The 27,570-nt window shown below is 43.5% G+C and overlaps 1 protein-coding gene across 1 annotated transcript in view; it reads right to left on the reverse strand.

Annotated features, from left to right (window-relative positions):
• The window catches only part of MTHFD1 (methylenetetrahydrofolate dehydrogenase, cyclohydrolase and formyltetrahydrofolate synthetase 1), a 74,026-nt gene that overhangs the window by 1,348 nt on the left and 45,108 nt on the right, over positions 1 to 27,570 (reverse strand). The window contains exons 15-27 of the mRNA XM_056133160.1: positions 27,474 to 27,548; positions 21,294 to 21,396; positions 18,219 to 18,295; positions 17,482 to 17,622; positions 15,931 to 15,999; positions 15,409 to 15,520; positions 15,173 to 15,312; positions 10,954 to 10,995; positions 8,161 to 8,261; positions 6,822 to 6,999; positions 4,335 to 4,442; positions 3,520 to 3,672; positions 572 to 665 (exon numbers count right to left, since the gene is read on the reverse strand). Of these exons, the coding sequence (XP_055989135.1) occupies positions 576 to 665; positions 3,520 to 3,672; positions 4,335 to 4,442; positions 6,822 to 6,999; positions 8,161 to 8,261; positions 10,954 to 10,995; positions 15,173 to 15,312; positions 15,409 to 15,520; positions 15,931 to 15,999; positions 17,482 to 17,622; positions 18,219 to 18,295; positions 21,294 to 21,396; positions 27,474 to 27,548 (1,389 nt within the window). The 3' untranslated portion in view covers positions 572 to 575. The remainder of the gene's footprint in view (positions 1 to 571; positions 666 to 3,519; positions 3,673 to 4,334; positions 4,443 to 6,821; positions 7,000 to 8,160; positions 8,262 to 10,953; positions 10,996 to 15,172; positions 15,313 to 15,408; positions 15,521 to 15,930; positions 16,000 to 17,481; positions 17,623 to 18,218; positions 18,296 to 21,293; positions 21,397 to 27,473; positions 27,549 to 27,570) is intronic.

Genomic DNA, 27,570 nt, shown 5'->3' on the forward strand with positions numbered 1-27,570 from the left:
TGCTCAGGGGATCATGCAGTGCTAAGGATCAAACTAGGGCCTTCGGCACACAAAATACCATTTCCAGTCATTTCTCCGGCCCTATTTTTGAAATTTCAATAGAATGTGTCTACAGGTGGTTCACTATGAGTAATTGGGGGCATTTCACTTAAGACCCCGAAAACTCCCAGACTGGTCCCTGTTTTTTTTGCCTTTCTGGGATATTTACTCAATTCTTGCTTTCTGTCTATACAAAGAAGAAGGACCTCCAGCTGCTCCTACATCTCAAGGTGCCAACAACCCAACCAGAGTCTCCTGGGGCCAGATTCCCCTGCAGTTCTACACAGCTCCTTAGTTGATGGCTTCCTCCTACACTGCAACCCGTGGCAAGACTGTGTTCAAATATTATTGGCTTCTTGTTGGAAAACTAACTGGTTACTGCCAACTTTTACTACTGTCCCATCTGCCCTCAGTGACATCTGAAATGTTTTGAAAACATAAGAATTTTCCATTTTTATTGCTTTAGCTGAAGTTTAACAATTCATAAATATGCCTCATAAGGGAAAACACAAACTCCCCCATAATAACTTACCTACTTAGAACAGCCCGTTCACCTGCTCAGTTTGAGGGTCCAAATCAATGTCATAGAAACAGGGCCGGGTAGGGAGTCCAGGCATTGTGCTCATCTAGGAGATGTGAAAATAGCATTAAAAATAAACCTCAGGGGGCTAGAACAACAGCACCGCGGGTAGAGCATTTGCCTTGCACGCGGCCAACCCGGGTTCGATTCCCAGCATCCCATATGGTCCCCTAAGCACCGCCAGGGGTAATTCTTGAGTGCAGAGCCAGGAGTAACCCCTGTGCATCGCCAGGTGTGACCCAAAAAGCAAAACAAAACAAAAAAAACAAAACAAAAAAACCCCCCAAAAACCCCCGCAGGGCCAGGGAGACAGCTCAAAGGGCAGGAATGCATGCGTGAGGCCCTGAGTTTGCTTCTAGGCACCGCATGGTCCCAACACAGTATCACAGTAGTATCACATCACTGGGCACTGGCAGTGCAACACCTGGCTCTCCACTGCCAGGAGTGGCCCTCAGACCCCCTAAGCACTGCTAATAAAGTGCTCCCCAAAGCCTCTTCTCCTAAGATAGAAAACCCAAATCAGAGAGTATTAGCTTTTAGGTGTTAAAGCGACACTCTTCCTGCTAGACATCAAAAGGAAAGCCACTTTATTACCACCAAAGACAAATGCTGAGATCTTCAGCTTCTAATATATTTGGTTTTGGGGCCCCATCCAGTGGTGCTCAGAGCTTACTCCTGGCTGTGTTCATGATCACACCTAGTGGCATTTGGAGGACCACATGGGACACTGGAGATCAAACCTGGGTCAGCGGCATACAAGGCAAGTGCTCAACCTACTGTGCTATCTCTCTAGATCCAACAGTAGCTTCTTAAACTGTAGATTGTGATCCATGTGGAGTCCCATAACTGAATGTGGTGGTGAAGAAGTTCATGAAAAATTTTGTCACAGTGAAAGATTTCTGAATGTGTAAGGACCAAAAATTTATTAAAAATCAAGGGGTAAGAGTGATATAGTACAACAGGTAGGGCATTTGCCTTGCATATAGCTGACCCAGGTTTAATTGCATATAGTACTTTGAGGCCCACCAGGGGTGATCCCTGAGTGGAGTGCAGAGAAAGTAAATTCTGATGGATCCTGCCCCTCCTACAAATCAACAGCGTATTTTCACTGTTTGCAGAATTCAGGGTGTTTCTCTCAGTGCTCACCTGTTTCTTGGTTGAAAAGGTATCACAAGTGAACAGTTTAAGAAGGCCCACTTTTTTTTTTTTTTTGCTTTTGGGGTCACACCTGGCTCTGCACTCAGGAGTTACTCCTGGCGGTGCTCAGGGGACCATATGGGTTGCTGGGAATCGAACCCGGGTCGGTCGTGTGCAAGGCAAACGCCCTACCCACTGTGCTATCTCTCCAGCCCTTAAGAAGGCCCACTTTAGTGAACCAATACTAAGCTTCCCAGCATCCTCTCCACTGACAGTCTCATCTCTAAGTCCAGAGCATTCCATCTTCCAAGGACTGCTGGGACCACGCATAGACCACCAAGGATTCAGTTCCTTAAGTCCTTAGCTCTCACTGCTCAAGGTCAAAGCTTCCTTTGACCTATCTGATTGGTGACTTTGTTTAAATGAGTTGGGAATAGATACTTGTGTTATTTTAGCTTCAGCAACAGACATGAAAGGAAATATTATCCATTAATTCCTTTAATCAGGCCATGGCAATCTTTTAGGTCTATGTACCTGGCTTTATAGTTTCTATTCTTACTAGACCAACTGGGTCTTCTAAAACAGAATCTGTGATGACAATGGATTCCATTTACACTTGCTTCTCTTCTAAAGATTTGGCTTTAACAAACCCCTACTAAGATGCAATTTGTAAAGGTTGTAAGTGAAAATCTGGTATATTTTTTATCTGTAACAATCTCAAACACGAACAAATTCCAAATCATATATGGACAGGAAAACAGACCAAATCGAACTTCTACAAATTAAGAATAAAAATGTCACACACACACACACACACACACACCCCAAAGTGAGTTAGCATCAACAGCACAGAATTGTCAAAACTTGGGAAAAGGAAAAGAGTGATCCTCATCCTCTGACCAAGGCTGAAGATGACATTGTAAAGATAAAGCATCTGTGCCCATTAATGTAGATATAGATGTGTGCATGTCAGCAAAACTCTTAAAAATGGGACTCAAATCAAAGATTAGCAGGATCTTTTTTAAAAAAATTTTCCCTCGAAAGGGATCTTCTCCCAGTTGTTGTCATGGTACTAATCAGAAAAGTTAAAAAAAATTATGATAGCAGCCTCCTGAGGTAGAGTAACCCAGCATGTCCATTAGATACTACATATTCTTCCTGCCTCCTGCTTCTTCCCACCATTCTCCTTCCCATCTCTACTGACCACTCCAGGAAACCCACAAGAGGTGGAGTTACAGACATTTGTCCTGCTGTGTTTCGCTAATATTACTCAGCTACAATACAGTGATGGAGATCGAACCTGGGACTGCTACAAGCACAGCACGAACTCCATCCAGCTCTTAGGAGCTATCGCCCCTCCCTAGCAATCTCACCTTTCCCATCTACAAGGTTTGTCACATTTAAGGGAGAATTTTTGGGTTAATTTTCGGTCCACGTAGGGTGATGCTCAGAGATTATTATTCCTGGCTCTGCACTCAGGAATCACTCCTGGTGGTGCCTAGGGGTGCGTGCCTGCAATGCTGAGGATTGAACCTGGGGCCAGCTGCATGCAAGACAAAAGCTTTATTCACCATATTATTGCTCCAGTCCCTAGGGGGAGAAACGTCCTACATTTTAGGCTAAAATCTGGAGTTGCTGGGGAAGCTGTGCACCTCTGTCCCAGTGGGAATTCACGACTGAATAACTGAGTTCACCATCCTATGTTGGCCAGCAAATCTGCTAATCAGTAGACTACTTCCCTTACCATGTAAGTACTCACTTACCGTGCCCACCAGGGGGTACAGAAAACCTGCGCCAACACTCGCACGGATATCTCGAATGGGCAGGACAAAGCCTGTAGGCACACCTTTTTGCTCAGGATTATGAGACAGAGACAAGTGTGTTTTGGCCATGCAGATGGGCAGATTTCCAAAGCCCTGGCAAAAGAAAGGAACAAAGGTAGGATAAGTGAAAAGCTGACGATGCTACTAAGAACACGGAGGTAGAAGTAGTGTAGACATGGTTTTCCCCATTTCTCTTCCCCTCCCTTTGTGTTGCTGCTGAGACTGGAGGTCCCACACACATGGCCGTGATGCATGGAGACCACATGCTTTGCTGTGGCCCAGGGCTCACACATGCCAATGCTGCTGCTAGATTGTACTCACGGCCTCGCACCTGCAGGGCCAGTGCTCTGCTACAGACTCATCCCAGGGCCCTAGATTCTCACATTTATTTTTTTAAATTTTTGGCTCTTATGGGTCACACCTGGTGATGCTCAGCAGTTACTCCTGGTTCTGCACTCAGGGATGACTCCTGGTGGTGCTGGGGAGACCACAGAAGATGCCAGGATTGAACCTGGGTTGGCTGTGTGCGAGGTAAATGCCCTACCTGCCTCATCACTCTGTTCTCTCTCACATTTATCTTGAATAGCCAACAATATAAAGCTATCTCACTGCCCATCAGCCTAGCTACCAGATTAAAAAAAAAAAAAGACTGTTAGGCGAGGGGTTATGTACTCACAATGATATTCCACAAACAATGTTTGTTTTCACTATCCAGCCTTTAAAGCACTGGAAGAACCAAACAGCCAAACAGTTACCTGCTTTGTGTAGACTTCAGCTTTGTGCTGAGCTTCCGGCAGCAATTCAATGTCATCTGCCCCATAGATCTTCTTCGCGATGATTCTGATTTTCTCCTCAACTGGGAGCTAATACATCGGAGAGAGGGTGAAGACTGTGACATAGGGTGAAGCTTGACCAGGACATGGCTCCCAGTGTCCCCCAAAGGGCAGAAGAGTTTTTACATACTGGTAAGCAAGTGTTCTTCTATACATCTTAATGTACAGAAGAAACGTTTTAATACCAAGCTATGTTTTATAGGTGAAACACTTCCCAGAGGCCAAGTTATTTTGTGTGTGCGTGTGTGTGTAGATACAGGTGTGAGACCATACAAGGTACATTACAAACAGCAGTGCAGACTACTCAAAAACTTTATTTCTCATCATGTCTTAGTATATGAGATGTAGATGCTACTGTTAACACAGCATACTGCTAATTGCTGTAACTTAGGAATAGTCATGAACAAAATCACCTTTGTAGTAAAAAGACAAGCTGGTGACTTAAACGGTAGACATGCATTGGGAGTGGGGAGAAAAGACAGGCCTTCCCCTCGCACCTGAAGCGAACAGTGCAATGGACAGATGCCACTGGTCTATGTAGGGAGGCCACTCTCAGGGCAAAGGGATTTGGAGCCAAGGGCACTGGGACTGCCTAAGGAAATGGGAGGGGAGGCTGCACACAGGAAAATGGATACAGTTACTAAAGTTAGGACTCTATCTGATTCTACCAGGGGGGAGCTAAGGCTGAGAGGACTGCTGGGTGACTCTTTTCTGGAACACAGCCAGCAGCACTTGGGGGCTACTTATGGCTCTGTGCTTAGTGGGAGGAGAGTGGAAGTCATCCAGTGCCAGGACAATGCCTGAGCTTCCCACGCCCAGAGCATGTGCTCAGGCCTTTCAATGATCTCTCTGGCCTGGGTTTTGTTTTCCGAGAGGAAGAATAATTTGGCCACAAAATTATTAAAATATGCCTTTTGAACTCAACAGTGCTAGGGGCTTTGGAGAGAGGCGCCATGAACATGGCGGCTGCTCAGCGACGCACTGAAGGATGCAGCCGAGATTCCCTTCGTCTGGAGCTCTAAAAATGCAGAGCACATTCAGAACTTCCCCAAGCAAAAGTACTTTTGCTGGGGGGTGATTTCAGACCAACAGATGCTGAATAACAAGATAACAAGTAGCAGCCTCCTGTTTCTTAGAACATCCAAGTAGAAAAAGTTCTTATCACCCCCTCTTCTCCCAGGGTTCCTGCTGCTTTCAAGGACTGGAATTCAACTTAAGCACTGTGGAGGGGGCTCAGGAAAGTTAGGGAGGGGGCCTAGAAATGCTCTGCAAATGTACATAGGGTTTAAAATAAAAAACAAAAAACCCAAAAAAACCCAAAAAGCACCCCAAAACCGTTGTTTTTTGTAGGGGTAGGGGATGGCTTGGGCCATACCTAGCAGTGCTCAGGAGTGACCCCGTGCAGAGCTTGGGGGGATCCTTTGTCTGCTGGGGACTGAACTGGGATTGAACAGGGATCAACAGGATGCAAGGCAAAGGTCTTAATCCCTGTACTATCTCTCTGGTCCCCAAAAGACAACTGTTGGAACATTCCCACTCTAAGCCATAAAACTAAAGCTCAACAGGAAAATAGCAATGTCAGTAGAGAATGTTCTCACCTGTCAGTGCACTGTCTTTGCAACAGAAACAAGAAAATGTCACAATTCAAGAGCAACACGGTTTTTTCCTTTTTATCTTTTCAGAGCTATTTTTGCAAGTCTACGATCATCTTTTAAAAACCAAGCCAAAAACCAGTCTAGAGAATATAAGCAGAACATGCTCAGGCACATGATGATCCTAACCAAGTCTGTAACTGTTGTGGGCACTACCTTTGATCCAATCATGTCCTGAGACACACACACAGAGAAAACCGAGAACAAAATACCACCTTCCCCTGAAATAACTGAACTGTATCCCAGAATAAGCAATGTTTGTTAGGCTGGACAGGGCAGCAATGGGAAGGATGCTGGCGTCTGAGAGGGTGAGGGGAAGTCTCCCTGACTAGGCAGAAGCCCGGGGCACACACCCACCTTTCCCCTCTCACCAGGAAGTGGCCGAAGACACTCGAGCTTTGCATAGCTCTTTGCCCATTTGTTATTACATGGCTGGTGGCCGGGGCTACAGCTAACACTTTGGGTTGAGTTGCACTTTGGGGTCTCTATCTAACCCTTTCTCCTGCCTACTAAGGGACTGGACAGCAAGTCTTTTCGAAAGTTAGCCTGTAGGCCATCCTCTCAGGGCATCTGGGATGGACCCTCCAACCTCTCTATGTCAGTGGTTGTATGCATGGATAGGAATTATCTAGAGCAGGGAGTCCAGGCTGCTTGTGGGTTCCACGTGAGAGTCAAATCCACAGGCCTCCAAGTAGAGGAAATCACAAAGAAACCCCAGTGTGCTGCTGCTTCTTTTTTTTAACAGCAGATGACCTACCTGGACATCATAAAGGAGCTGGAAGTGGCTGGGTGCCTGGGCTGCTCTCTGGACGGCATGAGCCAGGCCTACGGCTCCCTTGCCCCCTTCTGCCCAGTGAGTACACTTCACAGCGTCGAAAGCCCCATTTTCCTTGGCAAGGCGGCTGACAAGGTCCAGTTCAGTCTCTGTGTCTGTCCTGTAAGAGACAGCACTTCAGGTTAACACATTCATGACAGCCGAGAAGCTACTTGGTTCTGTCATTAAACCTTGATGCATCAGCTGCTCATCAGTGGACATTAGTCCAACAATTCCAGCCTGGCTGGCTTCTGGCAAGAGATTTTATTAAATGGGAATAATCCCAGCACTTATTTCATTAGGGTGTCATGAGGCTTAAATGGCATGCATGTACAACACATACAAAGAACATTTGAGGGGCTAGAGCAATAACGCAGTGGATAGGGCGTTTGCCTTGCATGAGGCCGACCCGGGTTCGATTCCCAACATCTCACATGGTCCCCTTGAGCACTGTCCTGAGTGCAAAGCCAGGAGTAACCCCTGAGTATTGCTGGGTGTGACCAAACAACAACAACAAAATAAACAAACCAACAAAGCACAAAAACCAAAAAGAAAAAACAAAAACAAAATAACTCCCCAAAACCAAACCCTCCCCCCCAAAAAAGAACATTCGAAGGCCAGAGAGACAGTACAGCAGACAGAGTGCTTGCCTTGCACACAGCCAACTGGGCTTTGATCCCCTGCATCCCATATGGTCCCCCAAGTCCACCGAGACTGATCCCTGAGCACAAAGCCATGAGTAAGTCCGGAGCACAGCTGAGTGTGGTCCCAAAACAAAAAACAAAACAAAACCCAAAAGAGACATTCTAGGTACATGAGGAACTAAAAAATGTTAGCTTTGAAAAAAAGAGTTGCTTCCCACACTGTTGTGAGACCATTAGAATACAATCAAATCTCACATCACATTACCTACAAAAGTCTTGTGGGTAGACTTCCTGCTCTATACATTCAACTCCTGCTCAAGACAACATCCCAACAGACCCAGTAAGATCATGAACTCTGTAGAGCTGTGCCCTTCTGTTGGTCTCTTTGAGAGAGACTAGTGAAGAATTAACTTTGGGCCTATGTTTTATTCAGCCCCCCGGATGAAGGGCACCCAAGGAACCCAAATCTGACTCAGTCCTCAAGTGCAGGAGGTGATCTGGTGTATGCAGTATCTGTTGTTACTGGCTGTTCAGGCCTAACAACCAACAGCACCAGCTGAAAACCAACCAACGCTTAGAAGCAGTCAGTGCTCTGACCACATCCCACATTTCCTTTCATTCTTTCCCTTCGCACTTACTTGAAGGCATTCACAGCTACCACAACTGGAACCCCAAACAATTTGGCATTTTCGATTTGTTTCCTCAGGTTACTGAAGCCCTTTTCCACCAATTCCAGGTTCTGTAAACACAGGGTGAGAGGTCTGTGAAGTTAAGAGGGCAGAGCTGCAAAGAATTGTAGGTTTTACTTGAAAGGGCAGCTGTGCACTTGAGCAGGGGTCACATACTGCTGTCAGGACCAGGGAGACAGATTCCGAGTGCTTCTCTCGCTGTGGCAAACGAGAGTGTGTGTTGGAGTGTGAGTGTGAGTGTGTGTGTGTGTGCGCGTGCGCTGTCACACCAGCTGTATTCATTTCCTGGCTAGACTAAAACAGAGCTTCTGCTGTATTTACTGTCACCATACCAGCTCTTAATAGTTTGTTACTTAACGGGAATCGGCTGCCCTGAAATAAAACAGATTTACCATCTTTGTGCTTACAGGTTAAATGATAGCCACACAGAGCCTTGCACTGAAGACAGAGCCTAGTACATTTTCTTTCAATGGGACATAACTGCCACGAGTACTGTCAGGAAATACGAAGGCCTCTAGGATCTTTAGTGGAATCGACCATGAACTCTTATTTACCAGGAACAATAGAAAATAAGGTAAATACCATCTTTAAGAGCCTAATGCTAGGAAACTTAAAAGAGAGTCATTAAGAAAACATTTAATGATGTTTGCTGTGGCACTGTTTGAAACACTGGGCAAGAGTGAAAAATGCCAACCTCTCACTAGGGAGCAAGGCCACTGAGTGGTGAGAGACCCAATATTTACCACGTATAAATTAAGAAAAGTAAGGCCATTGGCTTTTATATGAAACCCATCAGATGTACTACAGTTGCAAAGACTAGGGATGGCTGAAATAATTTCACTTTTGGACACATTTTAAAATCAGTGCATATTCATGAATTTTTATGGATCTGAGGTGAAAGTTCTGCCTCCCAAGACCATGAGTTCAATCCATAGCATCACAGTCCCCCACAGAGGACATCACCAAGCACAGCACCAGCAGAGCCCAGCAACCACAGCATGGGGCCAGGTGTCACCGGAAGTGGCCCTGGGCCTCCCACACACTACTGTGCACGGCCCCTATTTAAACAAGAACACAATGAAAAAGACAACAGTCTCATGAAAATAAATATACACTGGATCATGAGCATAACTGAGTAGCAAATTATATAAAACAGCAGGAGGAATGGAGTAAGTTAAAGATGGCAAACACAAAAATTACAGAAGATTTGTGCTCTTTTCCCTTTTAATCATTGAAACTAAGATTAGAATTCAGTTGATATTCTAAAGAGCGTTGCTAATTTTTGTTTTTATTTTTAGTCACATGCAAACCAATTCCTATGTAAGACTGATCAAAAATGGTTTTAAATAAGTAGGATCTCTTAAATGAAGACACCAGCTGGGCCGGTGAGGGGCAGTCACTCTAATTAGACACAGGAAAGGCTGCGGGGTGGCTGTGAGGGCCAGAACTGTGAATTCCCCTCCTACGCCTGCATCAGACAAATGGCCATAAAAGGCAACCACAAGCCAGAAGACAGGCAGACCCACGGCAGCAACGATTTTTTTCCTAGCAGCTTTTTAAATACTTCATTTGGGGCCTGAACACTGACCCCATACTGCTTGACAGTTTTAAAGCCTCCCCAACAAGTAGAAACCTTCAATTAATAATGACAACAGTTGAGCTTATCGTCTTATCCAATAGCCTGTCTCTCATGGAACCATCCAAGCCTGCTTCTAGAGATGTGACTCTCTGGTGGGAAATGGTATCACTGTGAAAGGCTGCAGCTCACAGTTATTCTTTGAATGCCTGCTTGCTGTGATAAGCCAGATCAACTTGTGCAAGTGTTGCCTAAAACACAACCAGAAGCCTGACCACATCTTGGTCCTCTAATATGGATTTAAATCTGCAGCGGAAAAGGCATCTCAAGAGAGCTCCCTATTTGCTTCTGATTTGAATGGCAGTTGGATTCAACTGGCCAATTCAGGAAGAGAGTGGAAGGAACGTTCATTTGTCTAGGGCAGGATTTTCTTTTCTCTTTTTGGGGGAGGGGGTGAGTAGGGCCACACCTGGCAATGTGCAGGGCTTACTCCTGGCTCTGCACTCAGGAATTAGTCCTAGTAAGCTTGGGGAACCATATGGGATGCCAGGGATGGATTCTGGGTGGGGCGAGTGCAAGAAAAGCACCCTACCTGCTGTACTATTTCTTAGTCCTGGGCAGGGTTTCCAACCTCATTATCCTATGGGGTTGAAACCCAGGATATTCCCCATCTCAAGTTGTACTACCAAAAAATGTCTCCAGACAGCTAAATATACTCCTGGTTAAACCTCAGATCTCAGCAGTGATTTTACTGACATCCCATGTGGGGAAATTCTGGGGCTTTTTTTTGTTTTTTAGTTTTTTGGGTCACACCCAGCAATGCACAAGGGGTTACTCCTGGCTTATGCACTCAGGAATTACTCCTGGCGGTGCTCGGGGGACCATATGGGATGCTGGGAACCGAACCTGGGTTGGCCACGTGCAAGGCAAATGCCCTACCCACTGTGCTATCGCTCCAGCCCCGGGAAATTCTGTTTTAGGAGGCACTTCTCTTATTTCTTTTTGTGCAATTCGTCTCTCACGCTTCAAGTCTTTTAGCATCTTTTGCTCCCAGTAGCAACCAAAGAACTTTCCCATTTCATCTCCACCCGGGAAAAATGAAGAAATGTTCATTCTGGGTGTGGGGCTTTCTTAAATCAAGGTAACTAAAAAAACTTGAAAATTACCTCCTCAATGTAAGCCTTGGGAAGAGGCAGTCCAGCAGTGACCTGCAAGGAAAGGAAGCTTGGTCAGAGGCATTTTCAATTTATAGTAAGGTTTTAACTTAAAACAGTTCTTGCGACAGACTGAAAACCAGACACCACACATATAAGATTGTTCCCCAGCCGAAGGGCTTAGGTTCTACCATGAACTCTGCAACACAGCTTAAAACAAAACAAACAAAAAAGTTGCTTCGAACAAAGAAGACGACCTTCAGGCCTGACTCGGAGGTGCAGGGGATGCTGGAATGAAGCAGGGGAAAGGCCTTCAGTGTGTCAAGCACACAGCAGTTGGGATGGGAGCGCAGCGGTGGAGGGAAAGGGCAGCACGCTCTGTTAGCAGAGGCCACCCGAGATGGCTGATGTGGAGTCGGGATGAGCCTGACCATGGGCTCATGAGGGGAACCATGCCTTCATGGCGCTGACCTGTGGGGCACCGCAACATGGACAACAGAGCAGGCCCTGGATTCTTCCCCTAGCCCAACGCTCCAACTGGATTTCAGACAGAGGGGCCTGGTGGCTCAGCTGCCTACCCCAAGGACTTCACTGTGTGAAAAATAGTAATTAAGAAGCGGCTGGGCCTATAGCAATAGTACAGTGGGGAGGGCACTTGCCTTATATGCAGCCAATCTGAGTTTGATACCTGGCAACCTGTAAGGTCCCTTGAGCACCATCAGGAGTAACTCCTGAGTGCAGAGCCAGGAGTAGCCCATGAGCATTGCAGGTATAGTGCGTCTCCCCACTCCCATAATTTTTTTTTTTTTTTTTTTTGCTTTTTGGGTCACACTCGGCAATGCAGAGTTTACTCCTGGCTCATGCACTCAGGAATCACTCCTGGCAGTGCTTGGTGCACCATATGAGATGCTGGGAATCGAACCTGGGTCAGCCATGTGCAAGGCAAATGCCCTATCCATATTGCTCCAGCCCCACATACATAATTTTTTCACAAAAGAAGAATTAAAGAAGTTTTCAGCCAGCTCTGCTCTCATTCCTATGGGAGACTAAAGTGCTCCCAATCTGAAAGGAAGCACAGAGAGACTGGGCAGGAAGCAGGGTCCCAAGCCACCTCGTTTGGGCCTCTCACAAGCTCCTTTAATATAGCTGCAAATGAGGTAAGCACTGACACCAGACACCAGCACACCTAAGTCTCCTCTCAAGGCTGCCCAGCAAAGCATCGTGAATTTTCATACCACAGAGGAAAGAAAAAGGGAAGGTGTAGTGGTGTGAGCATGAAAAGGTACAAGAGCCTTCAGAAATGTAGTTTATGATGGAGAAAGAGGGAGTATACCCTGCTCTGCTGACAGGACAGAATAAGACTTAGAGCAATGTTGGGTTGTGTTTCAGCAGTGTGTGGTGTGGAGGCATGAGATCATGGCCACATCCATAACGACACTCCGGTCCTATGGCCTCTTGCAATCTTACTAAGTACACATGGACTTTCCCAAGGATATTTGGCATGTGATACCACAACAGACCATCGAGAGAATAAGTGATTCCAGAGGGTGTCAACTAAGTCTAAAGAGTTCTAAAAGATGTACTATGGGCTGGAGTGATAGTACGGTGGGTAAGGCTCTGGCCTTATACATGGATGACCCAGGTTTGGTCTACAGCATCCCATGTGGTCTCTTGAGTATCACCAGGAGTAATTCCTGAGTGCAGAGCCAGGTATAATCCCTGAGCATCAATGAGTGTGGCCCAAAAACAAAACAAAAAAGATGTACTAGGTCTAAAATCTGTTTGGGAAGTAATTTTTTGTCTTACAAAACATAGTAAAGCAACTCTACTAAATCCTTAAATACTGCATATTGATAGCTACAACTCACTTAAACAAAAATTCTTTATGGTCCTCTCAATAAGCTTTAAGAGTGTAAAGATATTCAGAGACCATAATTGAGGACCAATTGAGGACCACTATATGCAGAGAAATCTGGAACATTACAGTAAGCAATGCTGACTTGATGCTTTAGGTAGGGGAGGTCGTACCTAAGATAGGCTTCTGGAGGACAGGAATTCAGTAATTTCTCAAATTAACACCTGAAAACCAGCCTCATGTCTTTATACGCGGTGCTGAAGAAAAAGTGTTAAAATAATAGTATGGAAGTGTACTTTTCCCTTCCTTACTTGTGGTGTGGCTTGAACACAATCCCCAGGCATGCACATTTAGTAAAATTGGAATGAAAGAAGATTAAAGTCAGATTAAAGTAGCCCCCAAGTAAAAATGATGCGTAAATCTGTGAAGCATTCCAAATCTTCATTACTTATTATCAGGGAAATGTCAATCAAAATGACAATGAGATAGCATGTTATGCTTGTAAGAATGACTTGTATCAAAAAGGCCAAAAACGGGTGCAGATGGGGGTGTGGAGAAAAAAGGAACCCCCATCTATTGTTGATTCCTCAAAATATTAAAAAATAGATCTATTACATAATGCAGCAACTCCATCCCCAGGTACCTATCCAAATAACAAAAAACTACTCAAAAAATTTATATCCACTATAGTTTTATCTACAATAGCTAAGATCTGGAAATAATAGAGCACCCAATGATAGAGGAGGGGACAAAAAAAGGTGATATTTATGCACCGCAGAATACTACTCAGCTATCAGAAAAGAAGACATCTTGCTTTTTGCAATACAGATGATGTGAAGGAAGGCAGACGGAGAAAGACAAGTAGCAGATAACTTCACTCATGTGATGTATAGGGAAGCAAAAGAAAGGAAACAGGAAAAAAAAAACCCCAAATGACAGCAAACCCTTGGGTGCAGAATGCAGAACTAAGGTTACCAACAGGGGGAGGGAAATCCAATGGGTAAGATCCCAGTGGGCTGTGGTGGGGATATTGGTATTTTGATGGTGTGGTGACATATTTTGAGAGGTGTGAAATCATTCCTAAAACAGTCATAAATTGTTTTTGTTTGTTTGTTTGTTTTTAGGCCATATGTGGTGGTGGTAGGGGTAACACCTAGCTCTGTGCTCAGGAATCTGTCCTGGTGGTACTTGGGTGCCATGTAGGGTGCCAAGAATTGTACCTGGGTCAGTTACCTGCAAGGAAATCTCTCTGGTGCCTAAAAGTTCATTTGGGGGGGTGGGGGCAGGGGTGCAGCGAAAGTACAGTGGGTAGAGTGTTTGCCTTGCATGTGGCCGACCCAGATTCGATTCCTGGCATTTGTATGGTTCCCTGAGCACTGTGAGGAGTGATTTCTGAGTGCAGAGTCAGGAGTAACCTCTGAGCATTGCTGGGTATGATCCAAAAAGCAGAGAAAAAACTAATTTTTTAAGGGGGGTCACACCCAGCAGTGGTCAGGGGGTCACTCCTGGCTCTACACTCAGGAATTAATCCTGGCAGTGCTCGTGGGACCCTATGGGATGCTGGGGATTGAATCCCAGTTGGCCATTTGCAAGGCAAATGTGCTACCTGCTGTACTATCACTCTAGCTCCCCCAAATAATTTAATTAAAAAAATGTCAAGGGCTGGAGTAACAGTACTATGGGCAGGGTGGCTGCCATCCATATGGCCAACATGAATTTAGTCCCGAGTAGCCCGTATCTCTGAGCTCTTGCCAGCACTGATTCCTGAACACAGAGCTAGGAGTAAGTCCTGAGTACCATTGGGTGTGACTCAAAATACAAACCGATAATAAAAAAAAAAATTATAAGCCAAGAATGTAGCTCAGAAGCTGAATACTTGCCTTGCAGATGTTCAGTCCTGGGTTAAATCCCCAGCACCACCGAAAGAAAAAAAAAAACCCAAAAAAACGAATAGTCAACAAGTAGGCACTAAGGGGGTAAGTCAAAATTCAGGTGGGGCTTGGGATGAGCGCATCCCAACCTGTTTGTGCAGAGGCAGAACAGAGCTGCCTGTCGCCTCCTTTCCAGGTAGCAACTGCTAGGAGCAGTCTACAGGGAAACAGGGCTCAAGTTTCACACAGTCTGACCATAGAAGAGATCTTCTGGGTGGACTCAAGCACAAATCCTTGGAGAGGCTTAGAGATTACCCAACACTTTTCCAGAAAGGTGACTAGAAAGCTAGTGGGTTCCTGGAACACTGAGCGATGGTGTCCATGTAGTTGGAACCCCCATGCTTTGGGCATCCCCCTGGCGAGAAGAGCGGCTTATTGAAGTTAACAGGCCCAAATCATAAACCTTGCCAAAGCCTTCAGGAAAGCCCCAGGAATGGGTCCTTACCGTGGGGCCCCCTCCGTGCATCTTAAGAGCCCTGATGGTGGCCACAAGTACCACCACGTGGGGGCGGAGACCAGAATAGCGGCATTTTATGTTAAAAAACTTCTCCATGCCAATGTCAGCTCCAAATCCTGCCTCAGTCACTGAAAGGAGAAACAACATTGTAAATATGTCACCCTAATCCCTTTTTAATCATAAACGGAAAAGGGGATCTTTACTGATTTTGCAAAACCACTCACCTACAAACCCTTCAGGGCCAACCAGCTTGAGTGCGATCCTGTCTGCAATGATGGAGGAATTGCCATGGGCAATGTTGGCAAATGGCCCCGCGTGAACGAACACTGGGGTACCCTGTGGAAGTCAAGATATTGTTAAGGAGCAATGGGCGATCCTGCTGCAGATGGGATCACAGGCCTGGGACACACTTAGTTGGAATCCAAAAAAGACCCCACAGAAGAAAACTAACGATGAATTCACCACTTTTTTTTTTTTTAATCATAGTACCCGAGTCTCTAGGGAAAAACGGAAAGAAAAGCAGAGAAAGTTCATGATTCCCCAAGAAAAGTGTGCTGGGGACTGGGAGGGGCGACTCCCTGCTGTGGTCAGGGAACCATGCAAAGCTACAGACTGAACCCAGGCCTCCTGTGTGCAAAGCATGTGCTCAGCACATGAGTTAGCCCTCTGGCCTTAAAAAAGCAAGCTTTACAACCATTCTGTCCGACACAGAAAAGATGCTTACAAGGAAGAATCACTCAGCTCACCTCTAATGTCTGCATAAGATTGGGCTTGATTGCATCCTTCATAAGCACGGTCAGTGCACCGCTCACTCCCTATAAAACAAGGGTGGGAAACATGGATTTGAATCAGAAAAAAAAAAAAAAACTGTCAACCTTCAACCGAAACTGCTGAATCCAATTCAACTGAAACTGAGCATGATTAGGTCTATCTTCATTATTCACCGTGGACCAATGTAGCACTTTGTACAAAACAAGATTCATCCGTTCTTTTTTTGTCTGTATTATAAAGCTGCCAGTTGTTTTAAGGAGGGCAAACAGATTACATGTCCTTCGTGTGTAATTTCTGGAAAAACACCTAACTCTGGAAATAAGATCTCAATCTCTGTTATGGACTGATGTGAGGGAATCCATGTCAGACTGGTTCACATTGACTGTTCCAATCTTTTCACACTCAGGCCCAGCTGCTGAAAACCAGTGTTAAGTGGCAATACCATTTTTACAAGCCTGCAGGAAATTTCTGTGACTGGTGGTTGCCAATCACATGGAAACGCTAGTTTCTAGAGCTATTTCTTAACCTGTGAGTTACAGCTCCCTATGTAAATGTAAAATCTTGGGAATTGTTTTAAAATACATTTATTTATGATTTATTAACAGTATATGTTTGATCAGTATGCCAGTTTTTATTTATCTATATGCCCAGGATCACATGAAAATTTCTCAATGGGACATGAGTGGAAACAGTTTAAGAAGTCTATCTGAGAGTACTGGGTTCCTAAAGTACACCTAGGTGTACAGATTAAATAAATATATTACTCAAAGCTAAAAGCAAAACCCAGATGTTTAATACCAACATTTAAAACATCAGGCCCCTCCGTTATAGCATCTAACAACAGCAAAAAGCTAATATTAAAATAAGATAAAACTATGGATCCCACTGGCATCAAGTTTCTGATTTAAATGTAAAAATTTAAAACCATTATCTTGGTCACACATATTAACTGCACAAACAGGAAATGGGCCTCTCACCCCTTTTCTGAACTCCTCTGACAAACTGCTCACCACAGGCGAGTCGTGTAGGTCAACACAAACTAGGCTTTAAAAAATTAATATGTAAAGTCACCTCGTTTCAAACCTTCTATTATGAAACAAACAGTTGAGATAAACCTCAAATGTAGTGCTAGCCTAGAAGGACCATCAGAAGAGCTGGCTAATGAGTTGTTTCACATGTGGTTATCAACGTTGGTACAGGAAACAAAAAGCCTCACGACACGAGGCCTGTCATGGGGAGGAGGAAGGGGATGACTCAAGATCAGAGATTAAAAGCCTCCCTTGGGCCCTGGGAAACGTCCAGGCGTGAAAATGTTGCTAACGCTACCTGTGATCTAGCATATACCATCTGTAACTCACTCTGAAGCACTTCATAAAATTGAGACCACCTTGTGAGTAGAATTCTCAAACTGAACTTAGTAGTTAACTGTGGCAATCTCGTTTCTAGCATACTGTTGGATACAGGCAAACCTTAAGAGACCCAACAGACTGCGCGCGTCCCCAAGCCCAGGGCTTTGAGGTACTCACCAGATCTTCAGCACTGACGGGCTCCCCTTTCTTACTGGAGGCCACCACCATTCTGCCCAGTCTCTCTCGCATATCTTCCAGAGATGTGGTGAGAGCCAGAACAGCCATAATTTCACTGGCCACAGAGATGTCAAATTGAGCCTGGTGGCAGGGAAAATGACATTAAACCAGAAGCCTGATCATAAAAGTGATACATGTTTGCAATTGAGGTTTAAATAAGATACTTAGAAGGCTAGACAGATGTATTAGGACACCTAGAACTTAATAAAAAAAAAATAACCTTCCAAATAGCAAAACCTTGTAATCATTTTAAGACCTTGAGTAGTCAATTTAAAAAAAAAAAGTTCTAGTAGGTCCAACAATCCCTGACATACTATGTTTATGGTTTCCTTAAGATCCTAGGAAGCAACATGCAAGCATTTATACTTAATAAACATTATAAAATGTTCACCAAAAAAAGTAGCAATTTTAGTCAATTCGTGTGCAACAATGTTCCTTTGGCGTTCTCCACCTCCAGGGGAAAAAAATGCCAGGAGAAAAACACACAGGTGACACATGGGATTCATTGCAAAAGCTGTCAGGAGAACTCAATCCCACACACCCACTCACTTCCATTTTAAAAGGGAGAAGGCAGAACAACACCTGGCAGGATCAATCGAATGGGAAAGATGGAGGAGGAGAGAGTAGAAGGATCTAGTTTAAAGAATTCATTTACTTAAAAAGGAACAAAGAATTACCGTCCGTGTGTATCCTTTCTCTGTTGGGGCCTGGCCAATTGTGATCTTCCTCAGGAATCTATCATTGGTATCCAACACTACAACAGGAAAGATTGGTAATCAAGTTTAGTACAAGAGTCCTGAGGCAGGGCAGGTCCTCTTTTTTTTTTTTGGCTGGAGTTTTTGGGTCACTCCTGGTAATGCGTAGGGCTTACTCCTGGTTCTGTATCTAGAAATCACACTCCTGGCAGTGCCTGAGGGGACCATATATGGTGCCAGGGATGGAATCCAGGTAGGCTGTGTGCAAGGCAAGCACCATACCCACTGTACTATTGCACCGGTCCCTAGAACCAGCAGAATTTTAAAGCAGCAAGTCTAACTTGATGAATAATTTAAGATTTTATTTCAAAACTGATGACAAAACACGCTAAAATAAAACAGAATAAAGGTTAAAGAATGGTGTTCACATACCATTTATGTACAGGAATTTTTTTTAATAGAAAGAAATATGGAGTGTTTTTTTTTTTACTGACTAGAAAATTCAAATTAACTAAAAATCTGGACTCTATTTTAAAGTATCTTCCATGTATGTACAAGGAAACAGAGAAGGCCAATTTTTCAAAAGGCTGATGTCTCTGCCATGCTGTGGGATGAATCACTGACCTCATCCTACCCTGAGAAACACATGAGGCGTGAATGCAGGATACGGACAGAGCCTCTGGGAGGAGGCTGAATAACGGATCTGCTCTTTCCTGGAGCATGCTTAGAAGAAATAATTTCCTTATCTCCTTTTCTTTAAAAGTAAAAATAGTTATTAAAGACATATAAGGTGGGGGGAAGGGGAGATAGGGAGAGAGAGAATCCCAAAAGTAAAAAAAAAAAAAACAAAAAAAAAAAAACGAAACTACATGCTTCAAGTTGGGATGCAGAAAATCCCAAAGTGAAATACCATAATTAACATTCTTTTTGTTTTGGCTTTTGACTTCATACCCAGCAATACTCAGGGATTATTCCTGGCTCTGCACTTGGGAATTACTCCTGGCTATGCTTGGGGGACCATTTGGGATGCCGAGGATAGTACCCGGGTCAGCTACATGCAAAGCAAACATGCTACCTGCTTATACTATCACTCCGGCTCAAAATCTGCATTCTAATGACATAATATTTACCTGATTGTATTCTCTTGGAAGACAAGGCAAAGATCAAACTAAATTTCAACTTCCAGAACTGCCTTAGCATTTTAATATAGCCACTTTTTAATTTGTATGAGTTGTGAAAGAATAATCAGAAAATGCAAAATGCGCAACAAATAAATTCACATCTAAATGCAACAAAGAGTAGAGACATTTTGAATACACTTGATAATATGCCAAACTATTTTCCTAAAATACTAAAAATTTAAGTACAAAAGCATCATCTTGCATGCTACTCACATAGGTGAAGGATGTAATTTGGTGGAGTCTACTCTTGACAGTTCAAAACATTTATATATAGTGGAGTTCACTTACTATAATTTCTCTGTGTAAGACAGTCAGTTAGTATGATCCATTTTTTCTATGCCTGGTTCTACTTTTCTTAGAATGTATTAATTAGACACAAAGCAAAGGAAAAGTGAACGAAATGCTCAAATTTCAAAACGGACCTGTAGGGTCCAGGGAAGAACTCAGTGGCTGAGCACATGCTTTGCATGCATAAAGTCAAGAGCTCAGTCCCTGGCATTTGGTCCACTGAAGGCGCAGCCAGTTGAGATTCCTGGGGCTAATCATGTGTAATGGTATCCAGCAAAGCTCAACCAAGTGTATGAGCACCTCGGCCCAGTATGTTACCCCTGGATACCGCAACAACAATTGAAAAGGAGAGAAATCTTTCTTTTTTTTTTTTATATTAATAAAAAATAAACTTTAAAACGTCTCTTTTGCTTATTCCTTACAAATTATTATACCATCTGTGTAAGGCTTTTGAGGTAGGAAGAGAAAAATTAGTGTGCCATTTTAGATATTAAGAGTCATGTTAAAAATACTATTAGCTAGCAACAGCTACTAAGCCCAAGAAAATCACAAAAATAGTTCAACTGGCTGTTAGCTATGCTGAGTGACTAGATACAAACTCCTCAGCAGTGACACAGGATAAATGGATGCACAGCTGATATGAAACCTATGGCAGGGAGCCAAGCAACTCACTTATCAAATGTCTTTAAACTTCGAAGGTGCCTTACTTTGTTACAAGACTACTTAATAAAATGAGGTAAAAATGAGCAGGTAGGGTAGAAAGCTCAGGGAAAATCAAGTTGCTTATGTCAGAAAACAGTTCTAAGAAGAGGCTGGAGCAGCAGTACCGCGGGGAGGGCATTTGGCTTGCACACTGCTGACCCTGGTTTGATTCCCGGCATCCCACATGGTCCCCCAAGCACCGCCAGAAGTAATTTCTGAGTGCAGAGCCAGGAGTAACTCCTAGCACTCCTGGGTGTGTGACCCAAAGAGCCCCCCTCCCCAAAAACAAACAAACAAAAAAACCCATTCTGAGAATAAAAGGGCAATATGATTCAAGAAGCAATTAAACATAATTTTTCTACTTCATAACACATAGAGTTTTTGCATTAAGTAGAACTTGCAAAATAATTCTGATTTATGCCCACACTTCGTTGAAACCACTAGCACTCCAATCAATTCTGAATATGTCAAATGTTCAACAAAAGGAGGTTTATTTATAGCTAATGAGGAGAGAGACCGAGGAGATGGCCAGAAGAAAGAGGTCAGCAACTTGGTCATGCCTTAACCATGAATCACCCCACAAGCTTCTGGACTTCACTCTTTTTTGGGATGGTGCGGGTGGGGGGTGAAGATGGGCTGGGGGGCTGGCAGTGCTCAAGAGCTGTGCTTGGCTCTGTGCTCGGGAGCAACACCTGGCTCTACTTACGAGCCCATAAGCAATACCAGGGATCAATCCAGGGTCAACCGAACTGGTCACAAGCTAGGCTCATGTAAGTACCTTATCTCTGTACTCCCTCTCCAGCCCTATTAACAACTCCTACAGAGGGTGAGGAGGTAGCATATTACCAAAGCAAAGGTTTCATGTAGACTACTTGTTGAAAAGTACCTCTTTGCCAAGTTATGGTGTCTGGATCAATGTCCAATCTTGCAAATCTGTTGATCTCTTCATCTGTCAGCGTGGAAGGATCAGTCTTTTGAATCCCTAGTCTCTGAAGAGGCAAGAAAATTAAAATATTTTAAAAAAGGGGCAAATTAAAGGTCTAACAGATTTACAAGTGTTTTAATCCCCACCTCCAGATGGTTTTCTCTAACAATTATATCATAAATTCAAAAGGGAAAGCTGATCCTTTTGGGAAAACATGGGGCTATTTTCCATTCATATTAATACTAAGGTACTTTTAACATGTTTGCCTGATAACTGAGCACCGGAGCATTTCTGTAAGCGCAGGCCTCTGTAACCAGAGTGAGCAAATGCTATGTCTTATTCATCAACCAAAAATGGAAAAGGAGTATAAGAAATTTTTATGTGTTGTTTTTAATGTGGCACTATATTTTGACCTTTCATTGTTCCAAAAAGCCAAAAAAGGATGTCTTTGCCTCTTTACAAATGAAGGAAATTCTGGAAATTTTATTTATCTATAATGTTTATCCACCCAGGTCATAGAGAAATGGAAAATGCCTATAATCTACATTCTTTTTTTGCCAACTCAACAACTATCCAAGTAGTTACCTAAATCTTCCAATAATTATTTTCCTTTATCATGAAAACTTACTTTAAACTCATGTATGTGTTGTCAGTGGTGGTACTTAACAAGCTGCTGATATTCTCATTTCAACCCAGTGAGGGTTACTGCGGCCTGAAGGAAGCCACTTGATACCAGGAGGTTAACTCCATAGCTTGGAAACCAGCCGCACACGCGAGGGGAAAAGGCAGCTCAGATAGAGAAGGGACCACCAAATAAAGGGTGCTGGGAGAATCCTCCCAGGATGGGAGATGCATGCTGAAAGTAGACTATAGACCGAACATGATTGCAACTCAATGCCTCTTTTGAAAACCACAGCACCCAAAAAGAGAGAGAGAACAAAAGGGAATGCCCTGCCACAGAGGCAGGGTGGGATGGGGGGATGGAGGGTGGGAGGGATACTGGGATCTGTGGTGGTGGAAAATGGGCACTGGTGGAGGGATGGGTACTCGATCATTGTATAATTGAAACCCAAACATAAAAATTTGTAAGTCTACAACTGTACCTTATGGTGTCTCACTAAAAAAATTAAAGGAAGCCACTTGATTTCAACGTATGGAGGTTTTTTTGGTTTTTTTTTTTTTTTTTGAGTCACACCCGGTGAACAGGGGTTACTCCTGGCTCATGCACTCAGGAATTACTCTTGGTACTGCTTGGAAGACCATATGAGATGCTGGGAATCAAACCCAGGTCAGCCGCGTGCAAGGCAAACACGCTACCCGCTGTGCTATCACTCCAGCCCAGAGGGGTTTTGTTTTTATTTATTTTAGGTCACATCCTGCAGTGCTCAGGATGTGACACTGTCCTCCCGTTGTTCATCGATTTGCTCGAACCGGCCCAGTAACGGCTCCTTTTTGAGTCTTGTTGTTACTGTGTTTGGCATATTGAATACGTCACGGGTAACTTGCCAGGCTTTGCCACGTGGGCGAGATACTCTCAGTAGCTTTGCAGGCTCTCCGAAGGGGCGAAGAAATCGAACCCGGATCGGCTGGGCTGGCTGTGTGCAAGGCAAACGCCTTACCGCTGTGCAATCACCCCAGCTCAGGATGTGACACATATGACATAAAGTTCCATCAGTAAAGGAGTAAGATCTAAAATCATCTGTTTCCACAGTACCCTGCTGCCTCACAGAAGACAATTTTAATTCATAAAATGATTTTTACCTTAAGCATAGGATTTGGGGAGACAGGGCAGTGAGAACAAAATAAACTAAGGAATACCAAATCATTTTTAAAAAATCCCTTCTTCAAAAAAAGTGTGTGTTATGTGTATGTAGAGATAAAATTATAAAAAGCAACTAGGGCAAAATGTAAACAATTAATACATCTGGGTTCTGAAGCAAAGCCTCATGCACTATTCTTGCAGCATTGAAATATAAAATCAGGCTTGCTCTTCAAGCATACCTTGCAAGCATATCTTGCTTGCTTGTCTGTTTTTTCAATAGTCTACTTCTACTCGAGAAGTTTTTAAAACATCTACTTTTGTCTTTCTCACCCCTCACATCTTTTTAAATAAGTTTTAATAAAAACTATCTTGTTTCACACATACACAGAAAAAAAATCACAGACAAGGGATTCATAGATGAGAGCATGCTTTGCATGCATGAGGCCTTAGATTAATCCTTGGCACCAGAGGGAGGAAAACAACATCACAAGCTTTTAAAATCATCACTAAAACAACTGAATGAAAATAACATTAAAAATGAAGTTTAAAATGGAATACTATGCAGCTGTTAGGAAAGATGAAGTCATGAAATTTGCTTATAAATACATAATTTGAGACTAACATCCAAGGACAGTAGAGACAAAGGCCAGGAATATTGCTCCATGGCTGGTAGCCTGCCTTATGAGCAGGGAGAGAAGGCAGCTGGAATAGAGAAGGGATCACTAAGTCAAAGATAGTTGGAAGGATCATTTGGGATAGAAGATATGTGCTAAAAGTAGATAAAGGACAAATGAGATAGCCTCTCAGTATCTGTACTGGAAACCATAATACCCAAAAGTAGAGAGAGTATGGGGGAAATTGTCTGCCAATGAGGCAGGAGAAGGGGATACTGAGGACACTGGAGGTGGAAATGTAGAGGGATAAGTGTTCGATCATTGTATGACTGAAACTCAAACAAGAAAGCTTCGTAACTGTATCTCATGATGATTCAATTAAAAAAAAAAAAAGAAGTTCAAGTAGACATAAACAAATTAAATTACATTAAATTAGACACTTCTCCGCCTCAAAGGAAATGAAGACCAGAATACAAAGACAGTCCACAGACTGGGAGAAATTATTTGCTCACCACTGATCCAATAAAGGGTTAATATCCAACATATATAAAGTACTGGTGGAACTTTACAAGAAGAAAACATCTACCCCGTCAAAATATGGGGAGAAGAAATGAAAAGAAACTTCCTCAAAGAAAAATCCAAACGGCCAAAAGACATATGAGGAAATGCTCTATATCACTAATCATCAGGGGAAAGCAAATCAAAACAATAGTGAAATAGTACCTCACACCAAAGATAATGGCACTCATCACAAAGAACAACAACAACCAGTGCTGGTGGATGTGGTGAAAAGGGACTCTTATTCACTGCTGCTGGGAATGTTGACTGATCTAGCCTTTTTTGGAACATATATTCTTCAAAACCTAAGAATTGAGCTTTCATTCATATGTAATACTGCTCCTGGGAATATGTGCTAGAGGCCCAAAAAAGCCATCTGTACTTCTATGTTCGTTGCAGCACTATTCACAATAGCTAAAATCTGAAAACAACCTAAATTCTGAAGAACAGATGAATGAATAAAGAAACTATGTGCAGCTATACAATGGAATACTACAAAGCTTTTTTAAAAAAAGAAGTCACGTGGGGCTGGAGTGATAGCACAGTGGGTAGGGCGTTTGGTTTGCACCTGGCTGACCCAGGTTCGATTCTCAGCATCCCAGCATCCCATATGGTCCCCCAAGCACTGCCAGGAGTAATTCCTGAGTGCATGAGACAGGAGTAAGCCCTGTATATCTCCAGGTGCGACACCTCCCCCCCCAAAAAAATGAAGTCATGACATTTATTCCACACATGAATGGACATGGCAAGTATCATGCTGACTGACATGAGTCAGAGGGAAAGGGACAGACATAAATGATCACACTCACTTGTGACATCTAAAAAAACACAGTATGAGGATAATACCCAAAGACAATAGAAATGAGGACAAGGAGGACAGATCCATGGTAGAAATTTGCTACAAGTGCGCGGGGAGGGCTGTTAGGACAGAGAGAAGGGGCACGATGACGATGAGAGTTGGAAATGATCACTAGACAAAAAGTGGGCGCTGAAAGAAGGTAAAATGATACACATGATTTCAGTGGAGAAGTGATGGATGCTAAAATTTTCTACAACTGAAACTCAATCATTAACAACTTTAACTATGTATCTCAAGATGATTCACTAGAAAAAACAAAATATCTGAAGTTAGGCATTAGGGTTGGAGGTAGAATTTTTGCTTTGACACTGGTACAAAATCCAGGCACCGTATATGATCCTCTGAGCAGAGTCAGAAGTACCATGAATACATGGTAGTGTGGTCCCCAAACCAAAAATAAATGAATAAAAACAAAGGATAAAAAAAAATTATGACTCATAAATGCACAAATGGAATATATAATATAACTTTTCATAATGGCATACTGAATTTGGAATTTTATTTTAACTCTGTTGTCACTGTCCTCCTGTTGTTCATCGATTTGCTCGAGCAGGCCCAGTAACATTGTGAGACTTGTTACTGTGTTTGGCATATTCGTCATGGGTAGCTTGCCGGGCTCTCCGAGAGGAGCAGAGGAATTGAACTCGGGTCAGCCAGGTTGGCTGCGTGCAAGGCAAATGCCCTACCCTCTGTGCTATCGCTCCAGCCCAACTCTGTTGTACTTCCCTTAATATCATATCCTTCCTTCTTCAACCTCTAACCCCAGCATCCACTGATCTGTTCTCCATCAGACCGGTTTTCTTCTGTATGAACATAAACAGTATGCTATCTTTTGAGAATGGTTTCTTTCATTCTCAACATTATTCTGAGATTCATTCATGTTGTTGTGCATATCAGTTGCATATCAGTGGTTTATTCCTTTTTACCCTATGGATGTTATAGTCATCTACTTATCCCCTGGAGGACTTTTGGGTGGTTTCTAGATTTGGAAGATTATTAACAGAGCTGCAAAATACAAGCAGGTTTTTTCATGAATACAGCTTGCATTTCTCCTGAGTAACTACCAGGAGTGGGATTTCTGGATCATATGGTACATGTGGGTTTTTGTTCTGTTTTGAAAAGAGGCCACTCCTCAGCCAGGGAGGCAGTTCAATGGTAGAGCACTTGCCTTGCAATGCATGAGGCTTGGCTTCAATCCCCAGCAATAAATAAATTAAAAAGAGTTACTCCCTGGCAATGATCAGCCTGATAGTGCTCAGGGACCACCACAGGGCTGTATTTGGTGGTACAGGGTGGGAGGACATGTGGTACCGGAGATTGAACTGAGAGTTACACACATGCTAGGCATGAGCTCTAGCACTCAACCTATCTCTCTGGAGACACACCCCCTTTCTTGTTTCCTTCTAGTTGATTTGGCTTAGAGGGCAGCCTGTATGAGCCATCAACCTGGGGCCCTGCACATGCAAAGTATGTGCTCTACCACTTTAAGTCACACCCCTGGTCTCATTCAGAATGCAGTGACTATGTATGTCTTACAAATTCAAATTTAAAAAAAAAAAGAAGAGAGTCAGGAGACAGTACAGTGGTTAGGGCACCAGCCCAGCTACCTGACCTAGGTTTAATCTCCAACACCATGGGCCTTCTGCACATCACTGGGTGTAATCACAGGCCCAGAGGCCCTGCACACATGGAGCCCAAGTAGCACTTCATCTTCACAGACCCTAATATCGAAATGCTGGCCCCACTCCTGAGCACCACTGATATATATATATTTGAACCCATTGTTGGTGAAGATGCTGAAAAGAGCAGATTTATAATACAAAATCTGCAATGCTACGATTCTATGCTGAAACTCCTATTTAAGCTGTAAATGAAGCTTGAAGTTGTCATGTTAGTGGAGGGCAGCTGTCAGTGCTTTATTCCAGGGCTGCAACTTAAATGCCTTTGGGAGGGGCTAGAGCGATAGCACAGAGGGTAGGGTGTTTGCCTTGCATGACCGACCCAGGTTTGATTCCCAGCATCCCCCGAGCACCCCCAGGAGTAATTCCTGAGTGAAGTGCCAGGAGTAACCCCTGTGCATTGCAGGTGTGACCCAAAAAGAAAACAAACAAACAAACAAAAAATAAAATGCCTTTGGGAGATATTGCCTCCTTATCAGTTACACGGTTTTATACAATATCAACAATAAATAGAAAGGAGGGTTGGGATGCTGGAGAGATAGTTCAATGGGCTGAGCACATACTTTGTCCAGGTTCAATGAATCTCAAGAACTACCAGGAGCTACCATTGAGCACTGAGCTGGGTGAGGCCCAAACACACATATACACACACGAAAAAAGCTCACTTACCTGTAACCGTCGGATCTGGATATCAGAGAACTTTCGCACTCCATTTACTGAAGGTACCAAACGATTAAAGAGAGCCTTAAAGAAAATACAGAAAAGA

This window comes from Sorex fumeus, unplaced genomic scaffold (assembly GCF_029834395.1).
Source record: "Sorex fumeus unplaced genomic scaffold, SorFum_2.1 ptg000098l, whole genome shotgun sequence".
Taxonomy (NCBI): domain Eukaryota; kingdom Metazoa; phylum Chordata; class Mammalia; order Eulipotyphla; family Soricidae; genus Sorex; species Sorex fumeus.